Below are 22,561 nucleotides of genomic sequence, written 5' to 3' on the forward strand. Positions count from 1 at the left end.
AATACAATATTTGCACGAAGGAAGGAGATTGATTAACTGAAATAGCTCGGAGAAAGCTGATGTTTTACAGACAAAGGTGAGGAGATTTCAGACGTAATTGTCAGCTTATCATGAAAGAGGGTGTATGACACAGACAGAATGGGGTATTTAAAGAGAATGAATTGGGGAACAAACCGTCTGATTTATTAACCGAAGGTGGATGAATGGCTGGCTTTACTCCTGATGCCTCGTGTTTGTATTGCTTCTTCCTCTTCTAAAGTGTCATGAAAAGCTTGCTTCGGTATTAACTGATTTGAGACACAACATTTATTATAGTTTAATGGAAAGATTCCCTGCACTCTGATTGATTGGCTGAGATAGAGGGATATAATCCTTATGCCCCTGGAATATTTGTAACCGCATGTGGCAAAGTGGCTGCTGATTAGAAACAGGTGCAGAGGTGATGCAGTGCAGAAATAATCGCACAAAGGAAACTGTAATCCGTTTTGAAAAGGGGGTCTTTTATTTATAAACGACCAAACAATAAACCTCCGGCAATACACACCAATGTGTAAAGCATGGAAGAAAACAATAATAAATGGATTGCAGTCCAAATAATAATACACGTTATCCAACCCACAATAATACAAAACACAGTCACCAGTCCGGGTGCGTGCAGTTGTGCTCATGGTGGGTGATAACAATTAAACAGAAACTGTGGTGTAGTGTTGTTCCGGGTAGTGCTGGCCCAAGGTGACAGCTCCGGAGACGTGTCAGCCGTCTAGTGATTTACAAAAGACAATTACTAACAGCGACAAAACACTCACAAACTCTTTTTTTAGTTTTTAGAAGTTTTCTCCCGGTCCTTCCAGTTCCTTGTCTCTCGAACCAAGCAAAGGAAAAGATTTGCGATTCTCTGTCCCCTTTATGCTATCACGCATGACCCCTTGGTAAACGAGTACAGCTGTCTCTACTGTCTGCAGCTGCTACGTCGTTTCCCTTCCGGGTCAAAACGTTCCTGCAACGGAGTCTCGCCTTCTTCCAGACTGACCGACTTCCCGACCCGGGGAAAGAACTGTCAGGCTAGCCCATCCAAAGACTTCTCCTATCGCTGCTTAGTGCCCTCACAGGTCGGGAGGGAGAGTTACAACCAAAACTCATTGTGTTTGTCACACCGCACCACAAAAACAAATCAATAAACATCAGTCCACCAGTTTTATTTGCAACAAAAGTACATTTTTTTAATAGCATGTTAATTGAAGAATGGGTAAGTCAAAACTTCCTGGAAAATAACACAAGCACCTTGGAGATACAGTGAGGAGTGCTGTCTGAGAAACTGAAAAACCTGCTACTACTGCTAGCAGGGTGGTCAAACACAGTTTTAGATTTAAACATAAAAAAAAAATCTAAATACATTTTATTAATCAGTTTCAACCTAACTTAAAGATATCTGTACACCGTGGAAGACACCGACTGAGCAGCTGCCCCAGTGCACCAAGTCCATACTGCTGCAGTATATCCAAACTGCCCCATCAAGTCACTGGAGAAATATATAATGAAATGTCTGAAGAATCCACCAGCTTTCTATCTTTATCCATGAAGCAGACTATATCCAACCAATGTGAGCGATTTAAAAAATAAATATGGTATACATGCAGGTCCAGTACGTTCAATCTTTTTAAACTTTGTATAGTAAATAAATGTCTTACATTTAAGAGGTAGATCAACAATTCACAGATTGTTACCAAAAATGCACAATGTCATGTGGAATGCCTTAGCACAGAGCTGTCATGGTACTGGAACAGGTGCATTGTATGTTGCATGACACTATGAGATGAGCATGAGAGGCAAGGTCCAGTGTGAGTCTCGCTATACAGGAATGTGGGTTCTGATTTTGCATCCTGGTATCTACTCGCTTCCTGTTATGTCAACCAATTCCTGTCCAATTGTATTACTGCAATATGACCGTGTGACCTACAGCACAAGATTTGACTCTGTACCACAAAGTTTAAATAAATATACATTTAAAACAAAAAAAGACAATAGAGAAGTAACCAGTGATGAAGTTGCTCATGCTAATAAGATTTTAAAAAGCTTTAGTGGGGCAAAGGTTGTAAATCTGACGCCAATACCTACCTCCCTTTGACCTTAATTAAGCATTACCACCAAGCTGATGGTGTGCAGTATACAGGGAGGCCCAGGGGAGGGTTTCAGTTATGTGCTCTGTGATCAGTCCTGTGGGAGAGGTTAGTGCAAACAGATTAACACTTGAAACCCTACTGCAACTCCCTCGCAACAAATAATGGGTATTCCACAACAATCGGACCCAGCCCTCCCATTGATTTCTTTTGGAGGTCAGACATTATCATAGCTCAATAATGGAAAATATCATACTTAACACTAGAACTACCGGGCGTACATACATACCTGGAACTACTGCAGCAGACTTTTTTACGTTATCTTAAAATGTATAAAACTACTGCAGCATCGCACGCTACAAAACTGTTCTGTCTTAAATGTAGTCAAAACAGCGTGTTTATTTTAACATACCAAACATAGTGCTACCTTTGAATTCTGATTTCCTCACTTGTATTTTCCCATCATTTCTTTGTAAATCAGACGCTCCCCCATCCCCCACAGAGTGGTTTTAGCAGCTCAGAAATGACTGACATGCAGCGGGTGTTTACGACATTCTGTGGAGCAATAGAGAATAGTGCCCGATTGGTTTGTTTGACTGTTTTCTACAAGTGTTTTCTGTTTACCCTCTTATTTTGTGCCAGAGTTTGACTTTGTTAGCTATTCAACGGTAATTTCCATCTCCAGTCTTGCAATAGCTGGTTTGGTACACTATTATTCAGTAACTTTTTTTTTTTTAAAGACTTGCTGTGCAGTCCTGCGTTTTTGGTCTGTTCATTGTAACTAGAAAATAAGTATTTTTAAATAGAAAATAACTATTTTACAGCTGTTGATAGATAATTCACGTCTGAAAATATCTCCTGTAGCTATTCAAAACAAGCGCGAAACTCTCAAGTTCAGCAGCACTAAGCCAAACCCACTGTTTTTACTATGACCGTCAAAATGACAGCTGCGGTAGTTCTAGGTATAACGTATTATATTTCCATAAGTTTCTGCAACCCTGGGTCTACTGATGGTTTAAGATGTTTATATATATATATATATATATATATATATATATATATATATATATATATATATATATATATATATATAATTTAGGAAAGGTAAAAAATAAAAAAAAAACACAGGTACCTAGCTGCCAAATCAGTGGAGAAAAATGTATTTAAAAAACGGGATGCGCCAAAAAGACCGCTCCAGTAGTCCTAGTGTTAAGCCCCTTTCACACTGCCATGATCTACCCGGGTCAGAACCAACCTAGGCAGGTGTCATGCAGGTCGGCTATGCGATTTCACACTGCTTTTGATAAACCAGGGTTGACCTGGGTGACAGATGCAAGTACACAATGCGCGTATCAATGCCCCGGAAGTAGCTTGTTACTGACGCTTCCATCCAAGCTTCTCTGGATTGAACCGTCCGCCCAAATGCTGATTGGAACAAATGTTTCTTCATCCCTGCTGCAATCTGGCTCGTGCTATGTCTCAATCAACAACAATACGGCTAAACAGAAGAAACGTTCCTTGCGGAAGTGAAACTTTCATGCATTATTTGCACATGGTTATTTTTATTTATTTATTTTTGCCCATGGTTATTAGAAATGGTGAAAAATTGACATTCAGCTAAAAGTGGGGGTGGGGCGATAGTTCAGACATGGGCGTTGACTCGGCAGAATCCGGTAAATAAAACAATTGTAGCAAAATAATGAGAATAGCATAGCTAGGCGTGTTCCTCTATGATAATTATAATCTAAAATGAGGGAGTTTCATTTTTTGACTGGTGTTTAATTATTGCCTTCTATCATGTCATAGCAATGCCATTATCCCTTAAGTAGAAAGCAATCCTGAGCAGTCTACATTTCAGTATAGAATACAGCAGCCTGGTGTTTGTAAACAACCTGTCTGCGTTTCTGTGTGCTGTATACAGCAGCAATGTTTGTCTCAACAAATCTCCATTTGATTGATACATAAAATAGTGACCCAGGGTAGGTGTGTAAATGCAAAAGAGTTGCGTATCTCATACTCCACATGGTGAGAATCTATCTGAAGCTTGCAAAAATGTCCTTTTGACCTAATTTTTTTTCTCCACGTGGGATGGATGTCCTGGACACACTAAGGCAGTATCATTTCAAACTTGTTTTGTGTCTTCCAACCAAAATAATTTAAAAATTAATTTATTGAAGAGAGGTAAAGGAACTAGCAATTATTATTATTATTATTATTATTATTATTTATTTCTTAGCAGACGCCCTTATCCAGGGCGACTTACAATTGTTACAAGATATCACATTATTTTTTACATACAATTACCCATTTGTACAGTTGGGTTTTTACTGGAGCAATCTAGGTAAAGTACCTTGCTCAAGGGTACAGCGGCAGTGTCCCCTACCAGCGATTGAACCCACGACCCTCCGGTCAAGAGTCCAGAGCCCTAACCACTACTCCACAATGCTGCCCTATATAATTAGAACCACAACTAGCTATTAGGATGCTAATTAGAAGTGATAACCAGGAGCCCGTATCACAAAAGCGATTTACAAAAATTCGCAATCGCAAGTCCCTCGCAAATAAAAAATTGGGTTTCATAAAACCAGAAACCTGTGACTGCCAGACAGCAGCTGCAAGTAGAAATTTTCATCACAGGTCCCAGCCCATGCTTGAGTGATTATGACTGAAGCATATGCACTTAATCACCTAATTAGTTAAAGCGTTGATTGGACACTGACTGGAGTGATTTCAGCTGTTGAATTGCAAGTAGTAAAGAAAATCACAGAAAAAAAACAATATGCCACATTTGTCAAGAGAGCAGCGCCTTGATGTCAGTTGTTAATCAGCACAATAAAAAGTCACTGCACCTGCTCTAAAACAGTTTGTCATTTTTCGATCACATATAGTGAATATAAGTGATAAGTTTCTTTTGATTCTCAAATATATGTGAGAAGTGTGTGTGTGTGTGTGTGTGTGTGTAATATATATAATATATATATACAGTGCCTTGCAAAAGTATTCAGACCCCTGACCAATTCTCTCATATTACTGAATTACAAATGGTACATTGAAATTTCGTTCTGTTTGATATTTTATTTTAAAACACTGAAATTCAAAATCAATTATTGTAAGGTGACATTGGTTTTATGTTGGGAAATATTTTTAAGAAAAATAAAAAAACTGAAATATCTTGCTTGCATAAGTATTCATAAGTGGCTCTACCACATTAATATTTGGTAGAGCCACCTTTCGCTGCAATAACAGCTTTAAGTCTTTTGGGGTAAGTATGTACCAGCTTTGCACACAGTGTCGGAGTGATTTTGGCCCATTCTTGGCAGATTTGCTCCAGGTTGTTCAGGTTGGTTGGACGACGCTTGTGGACCGCAATTTTCAAATAGTGCCACAGATTCTCAATGGGATTGAGATCAAGACTTTGACTGGGCCACTGTAGAACATTCACCTTTTTGTTCTTGAGCGACTCCAATGTTGCTTTGCCCTTGTGCTTGGGATCATTGTCCTGCTGAACGGTGAATTTCCTCCCAAGCTTCAGTTTTTTAGCGGACTGAAGCAGGTTCTCTTGCAGTATTTCCATGTATTTTGCTCCATCCATTCTTCCTTCAATTTTAACAAGATGTCCAGTCCCTGCTGATGAGAAGCATCCCTACAGCATGATGCTGCCACCACCATACTTCACTGTAGGGATGGTGTGTCTTGACGCATGGGCATTGTTAGGTTTGCGCAACACATAGCGCTTTGAGTTTTGGCCAAAAAGCTCTTATCTTGGTCTCATCTGACCACAAAACCGTTTCCCACATCGTAGCTGGGTCACTCTCATGCTTTCTGGCAAACTCCAGACGTGCTTTCAGATGGTACTTTTTGAATAACAGCTTCTTTCTTGCCACCCTCCCATACAGGCCAGTGTTATGCAGAGCTCTTGATATGGTTGACTGGTGCACCATTACTCCACTCCCAGCCACTGAACTCTGTAGCTCCTTCAAAGTGATTGTTGGCCTCTCTGTGGCTTCTCTCAAGTCTCCTTCTTGTTTGAGCGCTGAGTTTTGAGGGACGGCCTTTTCTTGGCAGTGCCTGGGTGGTGTGATGCAGCTTTCACTTCCTGATTATTGATCCAACTGTGCTCACTGGGATATCCAAACACTTAGATATTATTTTGTACCCTTTCCCTAATCTATGCATTTGTATTACTTTATCTCTAACTTCTGTAGAATGCTCTTTGGTCTTCATTTTCCTTCAGATTCACAGCCTGACCAATGATCCTTCAACAGTGGGGTTTTTATCCAGAAAATGTGACAGCAACTTTAATGGTTCACAGGTGGAGGCCAATGGTAAGGTAATTGTGTCCTCGTTAGGGCAATTTCTTTCATCGGTGTAAACGGGATTTATTCAGTATGATAATAGCATTATTGGACAGATTGCTTTGCTTTAAACTGGTGACACTACCATGCAGCAATTATTATGTGGATAATAAAAGTGTACAAGAAATACATTAAATACTACAAATACATTTCGACCAAAAGCCCCTTTTCAACTGTGTAGAAAAAGTAAACACAGATCAGTACACTTTTTATTTAAATACGTTTGCTGCACAGTGTTGACTTTTTTTTTTACACAGCTGAAGGGCTTTCCTTCTGTATGTATAGCACTTCAAAGTACAGCCTGTCACGTTACACAGCTCCAAATCTCTGTCGACAGTGAGGGATTTTGGTTTTCCTCAATCAACTTTTAAAGCTTTTTCATCTCCCTTCTTTTTCCTTCTTTAAATTTCGTTCTGATCCTTAGTTCTATCCATTTTTTTATTATTTTGGCTACTGTTCCTTGTTCCTCCCCAGAATTGTTTACTGCATCAGTGATTATCTGCAACTTTTTTTTTCTTTGTGACTAAAACATCCAGAAAACTTGCTACATAGAACAGATTTGAGCCATTTCAATAATTGCATTATAATTTTTTTTATTTTATTTATTTATTTATTTATATAAAGTAACTTCCCTTTGCCACCCTGCCATTGTGTATTTATCTAATTGGTCACTGTGCCTTAAAATTGATTACAGAGTTAGTGATTTCTCTCATCGCATATCGCAGAAGAAGCACATCACAATCGCAGGACTATTGTGAAACGGGCCCCACAATCCCTGAAACAAACCCTAGCACTTCACTCAGTACTATCCTGAGAATAATTTCACTTGTGGATTCAGCCAGATTTAGGCCTGCTATTGCCAGCAGTAGACCCCAGAGAGAACACAGGTGAAGGTCTGAGGTACTTTGACTAGCCAGCCACCTGTTTTAAAACCCCTTCAGTGCTAGGGGGTGTACAGCGTACACCCAAAAAATATTCTCATAAAGTGCTAGGGGTACGGTAGAGAGTGACATAGGAATGAAACTTCAGTCCTGTCCTGTCAAAAATGTTCCTGTTCCTATCCCATCCCATGAAAGAGTCATCATTTCCATCCTGTCCTGTCAAAAAACAATCCTGTCCCATCCCATCCCGTGATAAACAGAGATCAGCTATTATTTGGAGGTGCAGATATTTTCGTATTCATGTATAAAATTAGGGTTTATAGGGTTTTGCATTAAACACTGCCGGTATACTACTAGTAATTTGTTTTTATTTTTTGTTTTTTCGTATCACATAATCGTAGGCCATTCTTAATGTTTTGAAAAAGAAAAACAGGTTCCTCAGTCAGCCAGAAACTATAACACTATGGCAAAAATCTAGTTTCCCCTCCGTGGAATGGCGTCCATGCGTTGCTAGGGAGTACGTCATCCTAGGAGGCTGTGTGGTCCAGTGGTTAAAGAAAAGGGCTTGTAACCATGAGGTCCCTGGTTCAAATCCCACCACAGCCACTGACTCACTGTGTGACCCTAAGCAAGTCACTTAACCTCCTAGTGCTCTGTCTTTCAGCTGATGTATAGTTCACACACCCTAGTCTCTGTAAGTCACCTTGGATAAAGGCGTCTGCTAAATAAATAAATAATAACACAGACTCCGCATCTACCTACTGACAGCCATAGATATAGAATATTATATACGCTGACAACTACATCCACAAGGCGTAAGCATGTGTATGACTTGTCCTGCCTCACCTGCAGGGGGTTGCGAGGATCTCTGTTTCTTTCGCCGCCCCCTGCTCCTCCCACCACCACGTTGGAGGATCGAGACTGCTGCAAGGCCTGCTGTTTTCACTGCTGCAAGGCCTGCTGTTTTCACTGCTGCAAGGCCTGCTGTTTTCACTGCTGCAAGGCCTGCTGTTTTATAGTTTGTTGTATTATGTATTTATTTTTTGTGTTTTTACAGTCTTGTACCGTCCTCTGTATTACCATTGCTGGTAGCGTCACATGACATTATTGTTTACTTTTTGTTTGTGTTTGTTAATTAAATCCTGTGCGCCTGTGTCAGTGTAACACCGTCAATCTCCCTACCTGAGTCTCGTGTGTGTTCTCCTCGGCCGCCTGAAGCAAGTATACCAGGACACTACCACAGTGCCCTAAAGGCTGCCAGTAGGTAATCGATTACAAAATTTCTAGGGGAATTTAGTATTTCAAAATTATATTTAGATTTTAGTTTGTCTACATTTTAAAAATGTGTAGCTTATATATTGACCCGGCAATTTTCAGTTTTAAATGTTGTTGTTGTTGTTGTTGTTGTTGTTGTTGTTGTTTATTATTATTTATTAATACAAATGTTGACGCAGCCATGACAAACATACTAAATCCTATTTTTTTTTCTCCATAGATAGTTAACATATTAGCAATGCAAGACACATGCAATTTGTCTAATTACCATGTTAGGAAATTGCTTTTTTAGGGCTTTAAGTGGCACAGATTTGTTACTGTTACTCATTTTTGTTGTGACAGAACTGAAAGCAATTAGAGACTGCCTGACTCTGTCATTGTGTAAAAAAGAGGACAAGGATACAAACACCAGTTTACAACATTAGCTACATTAAGGGTTAAGTTGAAGTGGCAATAAGCATTTACAGAACAAGATCTCCTGGACCATAACTCACACAATGCATAGTGATTACAATGAGTTTAGAATTGGTTCTATTTACCTTTTTGTCTGTTTTACTATTGCGCAGTGTCCTTGGTTGCAATATAATTGGTCATTGTCAACCACTGAATAAAAAGGATTGAAAATGACATTTTTCTCATTGCATTCCCTGTATGTACTGTATTTGCAGGTGAACAATAAATTCCATTTTTTTTCAGTTTTAGACTTTTGTGGATTTCATTGATTAAACTGGATGAAATGAGTCAAATTTGTTGTTTGCCAGTGTACTTGGTACACTACGATGACATTAGACTATTCAAATACAAGTAATTTCCACAAATATTCCTGTGCAGTAGTTATTCTGATAACGGACTTCTGTAGCATTAGTGTTACAAATGATTCAAATTATGTGTGTAATAATGGTATGTCCAAAAACAGGTGAAAGAGTTGAAGTGATCATAATCGACTTGCATCCTTATTTATAATACGTTATTTCACAATGACTTTGATTTTATTACAAAGCCCAGACTAAATTGTCGGCTATATTGTATTGATTTCAATATGCCACTGGCAGTTGAAGCCAGTGCTTATAACTTATTCATTTTTACGATTCTGCAGCTGAAACACCGGATGGGTATTTAATTCAAATATTTAGTAACACTTAAGAACGGACTTGCACGAGATATTCACATACGCGGAGAGATTTAAATTTGAATTGCAAAATCCTTTTAAAAAACATCTCTGACAGTGCTAGTGTTAAAAGGGTTTCTAGGTATGGTCAAAGTTATTTTGAAAATGGCGGCCATACAAATATTGATTATCATTTCATTATGACATTTCAGGTGCAAAGTATATATAAAGATAAAGAATGAATGCATTTTCTTTTGCAGGTGTCAGTCACATACACATTACACTTGTTTGTTTTAAACTAAAACTACACTGTTTGTACTGTGCAAGTAGGCTAGCACCATAAAAATACTGACTCAATTTATAAAAGCTTCAAAAAAATTGTCACACTATTTTAGGTAATAATCCTTTAATTAATATTAAACATAGTAAAGGAAATGTTTTATTTAACAAACAAGCAAGTGAAATAATAATATAAAAGCATGTACACATATAGTTCAACTGTTTTGTGGACACTTGTATTTATTTTTTTCAAAATTGAAAAATTAATTAAACTAAAATCGGATAAACAGGAAATTATGCTTATAAAATAAGTTGAATGGTATGTATCAAACTAAATCAGAAACAGGAAATTATGCTTATTAAATAATGCTTATGTTAAATAGTTCTGCAGATAGAACCATGCAACTTGAATCAATATAGTTTGAGGTACATATGACAATGTAATATATAGTTTTTTTAAAATTATTATTAAACACATAACTGATTGTTAACCAACAATGTATCATTTATTTAATCTCTAAAAAACTTCCTGATCATTTAAAGATATCTGTAATTCATTTAGAGATATCTCTAAATGACTTCCTGTTCCTGGTGGCACTATTCTAAAAACGTAAGAGTTAATTGGGTGTTAATTTAGTGAGGGGCTTTCAGATTGGTGGAGATGGTGATGCAGATAAACCTTTATAATTCCAACTCATAGGAGGATAGTTCGATCTCTTACAACAACCATTTAAGTAGCTGCCATGTACTGAACATGTTGCGTAGCAAATCATTTTAAGATAGAACCTTCCTACATCATCAATATATCAATTTTTATAAAATTGTCAGTTAGAACCCTATAATTACAAGCTTACAAATATTAACACAATTACAAATATAGATCAACTATTTTTGTGTATTTGTTCAAAATAGAAAACAATGAATATTAATTGAATGGTACATACTTTCAATTAAATGAGATTAAACTAAATCAAATTAAATAGAACAATTTGCTTAGCTCTGTCAAAATAAATATTTTTTTCCCCCAATTGAAAATATTTTCTGTCTAAACCAATGTGTTAGACTACTTTGTGGCACAACAAATCTTAGTAGTAGATTATTATTCTATCTGAAAATGGAAGTCCACCAAAAAGGTTCTCCGATCCCTTGCCCAAGAACAAGTCACTCACTTTTTCAAATGTCTGTGATGTTCCCAAAGCATCTGATCAAAAAGGCAAAATATTAAAAGCAGACAGGTCCATCCTGCAAAGACTTGTCATTGCGTATGAAGCAGGCAGAAGTGTTGATTTAGGTGAAGTACTAAAGCATGAGCTTCTTCCAATCCCACTGTCACTAGCAGAGATGAATGGAAGTCTCTGCACCTGGCAGAAATCACTGATTGACTGACATAATAGACAGGCAAGCACTGGTAGGATCCAGGGCCAAAAGGAGGAGAGGAGTACCTATTTGAAGACATATAACTGGGGGTCTACCTAAATCATGATTTAGCGGAAATCGTGAAATGGAGGGGTCACCGCGAATTTCACATCTTAGGGGCCAATGCATACAAACAAGTACGGAGAGGAAAAAAAAAGAAAGCTCATTTAAATGAACTACTGCACAACGCAAGCGACGCAAACTACGTGTCTTCCTTCTGTAGATAGCCCTTTTTTATTCCTTCGCCGTCCTGTGTGCAAACAAAACCAAACAAACAAAAAATGTCCACAAATAGCCTAACATTTACACCAAAACATTCTCCAAAGCGGTTAAAGTTCTTGTTTACTATTCAAATAACAAAAATGTTAATCATCTTTACTGCTTTTTATGTGCTCTGTACTGTGCAGTAGGGGGTGGGACAAAGTTGGTGCTGCATTGTTTTGATTTAGGTTGCCAAAATCTAGTTCTCAGCATTGGAGGTTAAATAGTAGAAATGGATGACAAAAAAAGCAAAGTATATTTCGGCTGATGATCGTTTCAAGATATTTCCCAAAGTAACTGTACATGCAGACTGAGGTAAATGTTTTGCATATCTTAATGTGTCTTTGGAGAAAATACAATCGATCACTATTTAGCTTCAGAAACAAAAGGCTACTACAGAGACTGCTGAACAGAACTTAAAATAAACAGCTTTCACAAACTGGAAAGTCAGCTCAGACAAGAAGTATTCCTGTCTGCAAGTTAAATCAGTACTAAAACGATCCAGCACAGCCACCTCGCTTCAACTTGCTGCTTACTTTTTCAGAGTTGGAGTTTTAGACCCGAATAGACACATTCTCTATGTTTTGACTTCAATAAAATAAATGATTGGATGGGACAAATAATATGACAACGAACGTGCTGCATACATTGCCTTTATTAAAGTATGCCAGATGCCCTTGGGTAACCGCGTTTTTGGGCTGTTTCTAATAGATTTCCACATCTGTATAACTTGGCAAAGCTTTGCCTTAACTTCCAACCAATTAAGTGGATGCAGAACCTGCAGTCTCAATATATGGGCAAGTCAGCTGCTGGGGGATGCTGCATGCTTGCCTTTAACAAATGACAGCACTCTGTTTTAGTAAGGAAGCAAGTACCACTATTTTTAGGCTTTATAGTGTTCTGAAATACTGTCTGCTTAGGTTTATTTAATGTTTAAACAGGTCCGCGAAATGTCCATGAAATCCTAATTTTATTCCGCAACATACCTGTGAAAAATACATAAATTTACAGCGATTTAAGTAGACCCCTACATATAACATCAGAAGATGTACCGTTACCACAGGACTGGCATGGTTTCCTATCCCACCCTGACAACAAAGCTGACCTGGAACGATTTTTATCTGAGGAGGTAGGTAGCAGTTCACATTCAGGCAAGACAATTGTAGTTGCTGGGGGATTCCTAGAGGATACACGTGTTGCATGCAATGACCCTAACATTGTGGTGTCTGCATGTGACACGGATGTATTGCTGTTACTCATAGCTAGGCTTGTTACTTTTCGATATTAATCGGTAGTGCTTGTTAAACGTCGAATTCCCCAAAAGTATGAGTTCGACTGAAATAAATTTATATAGGATAAACGTCGGTAAAACCACTCGCTATTTTTTATTTTCTTACCATTAATAATCATTTAGAAATAATCTCTAATTTGTGTAGTTTTTATTCTTGCTGTCTGTCCCATCTACTCTCTGAACGGCTGGGGGTCGATGTCAATCATCTCAATGGTACTTTAGTACTGTAGTTTCACTGTCGCTGTCATTTCACCCTGTTCTGACAGATCTCGTTGACTGAAACAGCGCTACAGTGCTCTCATTCGCTTAAATGACTGTCAATCATCATGAGCTGCACCGACTGTGCACTTTCATTTGCGAATCAGGTTGCCTACTTTGAAATCAACAGGTTAAGGTCTAGGTAGGCTTTTGCTGTAGGTATACGGTGACAGTATTGTGCACAATTCCGTGACCGACGTCTGAAGTCTCCGCGGCAGGACGAAGCGGGCCCGTCTGCCTAACCTTCCAGTGACTCTGAGTCCAGCTGTGCTGAGCGTGAAGCAGGAAAGGGGGAGCTCCGACTCTGAATAATAAGTGCAAGTTAGTTCTGTTAAAATATCTAATGTTTTGTTCTGTGCATATTATTTTTACTCGTAAATTTATGCTATAAAAGTCTGTAATACACTTTTATATGCTGCGTTTTCTACGGCTTATTTGAGACAATTTTTTCATTTGTGTAGGATCTCTATCTTTAAGGTATAGCTCTGCTGTGACCAAACGTTATTTCTGTTAAAATGTTGGTAACCATGGTTTTGTTGCATGTTGAATGTGATAAAAGGGGTTTCGCTAAATAAGACGTTTCTTTGTTGTTGTTTTTTTAAGCATAACGGTTGATTTCACCCATTCTCTGCTTGAATGGAAAAATGAAAGATCGACAAAAAAAAAAAAAACTGGTAAATTCTTTCTAAAATAAGCGCTGATATTAATCGTTGATAGGCAAAAATAAAAATAAAATAGTAGCAAGCCTACTCCTAGCACATTCTGAAAGTATGAGGTGCACACACTTGTGGATGAAGGCAGGAACACATAAGCCAAAGTTCATTCCTGTGAGGGAGGTGATTAAATCATGTGGCTTAGATCACTCAACTGCACAGCTGCTTCTACCCTTCCATGCCATACCTGGTAGTGATTCAACCTCATTCCTGTCTGGCCACACCAAGAAAACAGCTTTCAGTGTTTTTTTCCAGCACAAAGAACTGCTTCGTGGCAATGGACAAGAACCTTTTACTGTAGAAACAATGGTGAATGTAGAGTCATTCATATGTAGAGTTTACAAAGTTCCCAATGTGGCCACAACAGACAAAGCAAGAGTTATACTTTTCAATAAAGCAGTGCGCCCGGAACTTCTACCCCCAACAACCGATGCTGTGAGGCACCGTATCAGAAGGGCACATTTTCAAGCCTTAATGTGGTTTGAAGCCACTTGCTTGAAACCTAACCTTCCACCTGCCACAACAATGGGATGGGAACTCAAGGATGATCAGGTGACACCAGTTCTCCTATCTCCTTCCACCTGTACCTGCATCCTGTATGCAGCTCATAACGTGGCTGCACTACTAGATGCTCTTCTCTGGGGTGCAAATGTAGAAAATCCAAACTACCTTGTACTGGTACTTGCAAATGTGTAGGAGACTGTATGAACAAAGATAGCAATTAACACTTGTGCTGATATCATTTGCAACAGAAAATTTACTAATACGTTATATTTATATTCTTTGGGTAGTGCATAAACTTATGCATGTGTTAAAATGATCATATATGAATTTTTATGGCTACCATTTTGAAAATAACTTTTACCCTACCTAGAAACCCTTTTAAGACATGTTCATACAGTTTTAGTGGATTTGTAGATGCCTAAAATGTAAAATGTAGGAAAAGATCTCTGTCTCGTTTAAGAATTGAGGTTAGTTTCTGATATTTCCTTAATTAAATCTAAAATGATTTTTATAAACAGCTTCTGTTAATAAGATAGTATAAATATTATCATGTGTCATTCTTTTTGTAAATCGCTGTTAATGAGAACTTGTAAATGCTTACTGCGGGAAAAAAAAATGCTTACTGCGAAATTAGTTGAAATAATGTTTACATGCTTTTTTTCTAATTGATTTACAATAAAGTCAGATATTGTTTAAATATGCGTGGGAAATATTTTGCTGGATAACCAATTAAGAAAATAACTTAGTAAGTTTTCAGTGTCTGTGTGTGACGGGCATAGTAGACAGCTTGTCAGATTGAGTGCCGCGGGAAACTTACAGAGGTTCCAAACAAACCTTTAAACACGTCTTGGGCTGTACTGCCTTTCTCTCCGTGATTACTTTTTACAAATAAAAATGCCAACACAGAACTGCAAAAACAGTTCAGAAAAAGCTGATGAAAATAAGATCACCCTGGCAATGCTGTCTATGTCTTGAATTACTCCTCTTGTGTTATTATTATTATTATTATTATTATTATTATTATTGTTTGTTTTTTTTTATTTAGCATGGCAAAAAAACACATTGAACTGCAGGCTGTTGGTCTTCTATTTGCTGACCAAGATAGTGAGCCTGAAAGTTGTGATCGTCAGGACAGTTTAGCTAGCGAGATAGGAAGAGACGAGGTAGGAGAGAAGGGAAAAAAAAACAAAATAGCAACGCAAAACAAAAAACACTATTGTATACAAGTGTAATCATATTTGTTCTACAGATCTACCAAATGAAGACATAAGTAAACTCCAGGGTTTTCTTACTGCTGCATTATATCTGTATGGCTTACACGCATCTATTTACATATCTTTTTAGGTATAGTATTCTTATTCTGTATGGCCACACTTTCTGTTGGAACCTTTCCAATCTGTAATTTACACTCATTCTATTTTATTATATTTTATAACAAAGAAAAATAATAAAGTTTAGCAAGCATTTGAATCACTGTTCCCATGTTGCACATTTTTTTGGGGGTAACTGCAGAAAATAATGATCCGACGTGAAAGAATATTAGGCCACTAACAAGCTCATACATTCCAGACTGTAACGTCCCAATTTTTCAGTGTGTGGAACTTTTTGTGTTGAAAACAAAAAAATTTAAGGCCAGTTAATGACTCAGATGTGTCATTGTTAGATAAACTAGTAATTTTATTCTTTAATTTATTTATTTGTACTGAATGAAGTATGAATTATATTACAATAGGAGTCTCTACTACATTTAGTTTTTGGGTTGTACAGTGAAAACATTATTGAATGTATTGTAAATAGTTAATTTAATTTAATTATACATGTACAAATTATTTTTTTTTACTTTTAAATATTCATTTATGGTCACCCTATATATATATATATATATATATATATATATATATATATATATATATATATATATAATATATAATGTGAACAACTTGAATTGTTGAAATATTTATTGTTGTTGGTGTTTTTTCTAATGTTTTGTGAATTAAAACAAAAAAAAAATAAAATTCATAGTAGGACAGTAGTAGTTCGACATTAACTATGGCCGGTAAAGATCGCAGTTTGGCCTGTAGTTATGAAGCACCACAGGCCCGAATGGGCCGGTTACATTTACCTAGTATAATACATAGTGCACATGGCTTCAGTTTCATGAATACAGGAAAATGGGCCAGTGTGCCAAAAAGCTGAAAACTAACTTAAAACCATTTTTTAAAAACATAACTACGAACTAATCCTAACTTTGCCGCCGCTCGTCATATTTGTTGTACAGTTGTTGTACAATCTGAGACTGTGTACCGAAGTGCTGTGTTGGTACTCGTTCCCATGACATGGCAAATCTTTTACAAATCAGGTTTTCTACAACTAAGCAACCAATAAGCCAAAGGGAAAGCGCTGAAATCAATAAATCATAAAGAAAATAATTATGAAAAAAAAGATGAAGACAAACATTTACAGTAGAGGCTTTATCTGGCTCCATTATGACAGTGAAAAAAGTAATGTTCTGCCTTGTTTGGCGTCATGTTTCCCAGACTTGCAGATAAAACAGCAGCTTTATTTGATGTGAATTAAACATTTCGTTTACATCATATCCAGTCTCACAGTAAGATGTCCCGATCGACACCCAGATACGCAATCGAATTGTCTAATTTTTTTATTTGGGATCCGATGTGTTCAGATCAAAAATGCCATTCACAATCTTTACAGGACTCATTGGTATCACTCAGCAAGATTGCCGCTGACTTGGGAGAGGCTACACAAGCGAGAACGCACTGAGAAGGATTGTTATTATTTTGTATTATGAATATTGTTTTAATAGTGTTTATTATTAGGATTAGGAATTGGGAATTTCGAATAGTTTCCTATTTGAATACACAGGGTGCAACATTTTTGTGTATTCAATTACCCGAACTCTGGTCCCTTAGTGCTCCCAAGAGTAAAAGGCAAATGCGTTTGTACAAGCAGACAGCATAACGGTGTAAGCCAGTAAAGTTTAGCCAGGTTCACGAAGTGTACAATCAATGTCTAAGCCGAGATTTCTTCGTTCAATACCCTATTTCCTTAGGCACAAGTTTTTCCTTTTGTTTACTGAATTAAAATACAGAACTCAATGAGCAGCAACATCACAGCGCGTAGCTCCTCCAATTAAAGCAACAGTAGCATAATATTGCGCAAACCACCAAATTATTTTTTTGTTGCTGTAGTGTATTCAGAATAAAAGAACACCTGTCATATAGCAACCTAAATATTCTACATCTGTTTAATTCTAACAAATATTTATAAAATAATCTTAATAGTGTAAATATTGTAACTTGGCCAAAACAATAGAAAATACATTCCAACATTACAATAGTTTAACATTACTAATTACAACTAGCCATCAAGTACTGACATCAGATGAATCTAAGTCAAGTTACTTTGTTTATTCAATAACCTGTAAATAATTCAAAACAATTATACCTGGTTGTACTTTTAATGGTCAGTGCAAATGTTGACGTTACTCCATCCATTCACAGAAAATCCACAGTAGATGTTTTATATTGAACTGCAGTCCAGAGGTAAAAAATAACTCCTTTCCAAGTATCTTGCCTTTTCTTATTAATCCTCTCCTGAAGACATACGGTGTATAAAAGTACTGTATAAAATAATTTATTATGAAATTATTTCACGTTTACCTATATTGTACAGATTTTTACCTAGTTTTCCAATCAAATAAGTGCATACCTTTACAGACAAACATTTCATAGCCTTCAAAGTAGGAAACTTATTTACTTTTGTTGTATATATTTTTTTTTGGTTTTTGTTTAGATAGTCAAGGATATATAAAACCACTTACTAAATACTGACGGACAATATTGTACGGGAAAACAATGTGTCATTCAAAGAGTTAAGGCCGGTTTATGTGCCATCGCTCGACTGTCGTTGAAGAGCAAGGTGACCTCCAATCATCGCTGTCGTGTCGCCGTGCAGTTTACACTTTCTACCGGCGAAGCTGCTCCGTGTTTATCCCTATGTAGATAGTGTTGATTATAAGATCAGATGAAAAAGGAGAAAGCATGGGTATCAATTGCTGAACAAATGCAATCAACTTGTGAGTATTTTAACCTCACTGAAAGCGTAACCGGTGAAGTTTTAATTTTAATACAGCGACTGCGGTTTTAAACATTCTGTATATTACGAAGTGCCCCAGGTCCAACACATTGTTGTTGTTGTTGTTGTTGTTGTTATTACTGTGCTACAAGATTTTTTTTTTTTAAATATAGCATGTCAAATATTTTCTATAATAATAATAATAATAATAATATTTTGCGTGCTACAAACTCTGAAAAAGGGATTCAAATGATTGCTAGTAAACTATAATGCAACCACGCTAAATAAAGTAAACTCTTATTTGGTATTTAAGATTAATTTAGGTGAATTTGCTATTTACTGGAATCAATTGTATCATGAACTGACTTGTTTTAAAGCTTGAAAAAACATAGTAAGTTAATGCTTAGCAGATCATCAGGCAGAAATTGTGACAATAGAAAATTAGGATTTTTTTTATTTTATTTTATTATTTAGGGTTGATGAAGAGACCGGGCTAAATCTAGGAATGACAAACAAGCAAGAGTATTTATGCACTACACTGCTGAGGTAGAAAGAAGGCAGCTGCAAGAGAAAATAAAAGGTGCAAAGTTCCTGTCGGTGATGTCAGATGGTTCAATCGATAGCGCTGTCATAGAAGAGGAGCTGGTTCTTCCAGAAAGGGCTGATGGCTGTGCAGTTTGTGCGCATCCAGGCTGTGGAGAGGGCAGATGCCCAACACATCTCAGAAGCTGTATCTTCACTCATGACCCTATTGAGACTGCTCATAAATGTTGCTTGTTTTTTCATTTTCTTTTGTCGTCGTCACCCCCCGGAACGATGTTGGCCGGTAAAATGTCTGTGTGGCTGGTGGATTTTTCCATCCACTTTTCAGAAGTCTTTTGTGCAATTTCTTCCAGAATTGCACAAAGACCAGGTGTTCAGACTCTGACTCTCCTGATCTCTAGTCCTCTGCGAGACCAGGTGTTCAGACTCTGACTCTCCTGATCTCTAGTCCTCTGCGAGACCAGGTGTTCAGACTCTGACTCTCCTGATCTCTAGTCCTCTGCGAGACCAGGTGTTCAGACTCTGACTCTCCTGATCTCTAGTCCTCTGCTAGACCAGGGGTTCAGACTGACTCTCCTGATCTCTAGTCCTCTGCTAGACCAGGGGTTCTCAAACTGGGGCCTGCAGAAAGGGTTTAGGGTGATTGCCAAACAGCCACAAGCAGCCTTTCTTTCTCTTTCTTTCTTTGAATCTTTTGTAGAGTTGTGTAATTAAAATCAATCAGATTGTTGTGGGGGGGCTTAGGCAGGGATTGAGAATCGCTGTGCTAAAACCACAGTGCCTCATCTCATCACCAGTTTATTATGCCCACAAGTCCCACCGAGGCTGTGGTTCCCTCAGTGAGGTGAGCTGAGCCGGGAAGGGCTGAGTCATGACAGCTGAGTGATTCAGGACTGCACATGTGTATGAGGGCACAGCACACTCACAACCACCGCTTTCAGTGGGAAAGAAGAGTTGGTTTACTTTCCACTTTATTGTTAGTTTTTAATTACATAAGCTAGGAGTGAGACGATTAACCGTGTATCGATGCATCACATACTTTACAACATGATACGATACACTTTTGTGTATCGTAATACAAGCTTGAAATGAGTAGGTAATATGGCACATTTATTAAACTGTAAATCATGAAAGAAAAGGTCTTGGTGTTTTGAATGTAAACTCCACTTGATCCTAGACATATTCAATTGTGCATTGAGCTGGTGTATAGATCTGAAATATTTTCAAGTACGATAAGCAGAGATGAGTTTTTCATAAGTATCGTGATACGTATCGTGTCGTGGCTTGTGTATCGTGATACGAATCGTGTCGTGGCTTGTGTATCGTCATACGAATCGTGTCGTGGCTTGTTTATCGTCATACGAATCGTGTCGTGGCTTGTGTATCGTCATACGAATCGTGTCGTGGCTTGTGTATCGTGATACGTGTCGTGGCTTGTGTATCATGATACGAATCGTGTCGTGGCTTGTGTATCGTCATACGAATCGTGTCGTGGCTTGTGTATCGTGATACGTGTCGTGGCTTGTGTATCATGATACGAATCGTGTCGTGGCTTGTGTATCGTCATACGAATCGTGTCGTGGCTTGTGTATCGTGATACGTGTCGTGGCTTGTGTATCGTGATACGAATCGTGTCGTGGCTTGTGTATCGTCATACGAATCGTGTCGTGGCTTGTGTATCGTGATACGAATCGTGTCGTGGCTTGTGTATCGTCATACGAATCGTGTCGTGGCTTGTGTATCGTCATACGAATCGTGTCGTGGCTTGTGTATCGTCATACGAATCGTGTCGTGGCTTGTGTATCGTCATACGAATCGTGTCGTGGCTTGTGTATCGTCATACGAATCGTGTCGTGGCTTGTGTATCGTGATACGAATCGTGTCGTGGCTTGTGTATCGTGATACATATCGTATTGTGACCTTGGTGAATCATCTCACCCCTAACGTAAACCAATTCCAGTATATTGGAGATTGTTTTGCAATAATTAAAAATGGTGTGTATAACTGATTCTTTTTTTTTTTTTTTAGATAGGCCAGACTAAAATTGTTTTAGTTGGTGAGGTGAACACATCTTAGTGTCTGGAGTAACTTCAGATGGTATTAATTTTAAAAAAATGAAATAAATTGAAGAAAACAAGGCTGTAACAGTTTAAAGAGTGAAGTGTCCTGATGCAATGCACCACTGAACTTTAAATGTTGTACTGTATGTGACAATAAAGGAAAAAAAGTCTGAACTGTTTTATTAAACAGAATCATGTTAAATGCAATACAGTAATCCTGTTAATATAAAACCTAAAACAATTGTATGTCTTTGGGAGTGCAGCCCTGTGAAAATCTACAATACACAGTGTACACCCACACAGCCACAGGTGCACCTTAGTACTGATGTTGCCAGCAACCTTTTTTTCATACAGCAAAATGACTTCTCTTATGATACACTTGCTGTAAAGAAGTACAGTACAAGTGGTCGAGTTCTTGGTTTCTCATGGCAGTTTGTGTGTTGGGGATTCCCCCAGCTGACAGCCTCTCTCTTCTCTCCTGTCAGCTGAGCTTGCCAGGGGGGTAAAGGGAGCAGGTCCGGAGGGGGAGGATGAAGAGATTCCGGCGTCATGGGCAGGACTCCCATCGAGACCGGCTCAAGCAGGATCTCTTCCAGTTCAATAAGGTACGCTGCTTCCTCAGCTCCGCTGTTTGTTATCTTACAAGTGTATATTTCACTTTGCTTCTATTCTCAAGGTGTCTACATGCCTCACCTACATTCTTGTGTTTATGTATATGTAGAAGGTAAATTTTGAAATACTAAGACCTAGAAAAAGACTTCTAGATTAAACATTGGTCCTTGAATTTATTAAGTTTCAGTTTCAGAATTATATATAAAAGACGGTAAAGGCAGGTTGTTAAACCTGTGTGAATTTAATTTAAGCATTTGTACTATTTAGATCAGCCATAAATTTCAATTAAATAGACATTGTGTGTTTAAATCGCAGCAGTCCATTGTCTGCCAACCGAAATAACTGCAAGTATTGGACAAGCATTTTACAATATTCCCTTAAATTGGGGGCTATTGATGAATGCAATAAAAAATGGTAATGCTTTTGCCAATAGCTAGTAACTTCCCATTGTGTACAGTATATTCCTTGGCAGTTGTGTAAAGAGCAGACAGGCTAAGGCAAGTGTGGAGGTGTGCAGGCACTGTAGCTGAAACAGTGAGAAGCATATGTGAATTGGCGTTGGGGGTGCATGCTTTTTCACCTGAGCTTCAGTTCATACAAACCTCCATCTACTTGGGAAATTCTTGTATGTCAGAACTCAAAGGTTTGGCAAAGGGCGGAAATCTCTCCTCCATTTGTTTAATTTCCTTTCTCTATTCATCCATCTTACTTATTCCAAGAACTTTACCTGTCATCCTATATAGGTTTTAAATGTGCAGTTTTGAAATAAATGCATGTTATAGCAAACCTGTAT

General features: G+C 37.8%; 1 protein-coding gene across 3 annotated transcripts in view; it reads left to right on the forward strand.

Annotated features, from left to right (window-relative positions):
- Positions 1–22,561, forward strand: part of LOC117424628 (LLGL scribble cell polarity complex component 2-like) — a 57,771-nt gene that overhangs the window by 10,235 nt on the left and 24,975 nt on the right. For all 3 annotated transcript variants that reach the window (XM_034041183.3, XM_058992492.1, XM_034041182.3), the window contains one exon: positions 21,642–21,761. In XM_034041183.3, the coding sequence (XP_033897074.1) occupies positions 21,687–21,761 (75 nt within the window). In that variant the 5' untranslated portion in view covers positions 21,642–21,686. The remainder of the gene's footprint in view (positions 1–21,641; positions 21,762–22,561) is intronic.

This window comes from Acipenser ruthenus, chromosome 19 (assembly GCF_902713425.1).
Source record: "Acipenser ruthenus chromosome 19, fAciRut3.2 maternal haplotype, whole genome shotgun sequence".
NCBI lineage: Eukaryota > Metazoa > Chordata > Actinopteri > Acipenseriformes > Acipenseridae > Acipenser > Acipenser ruthenus.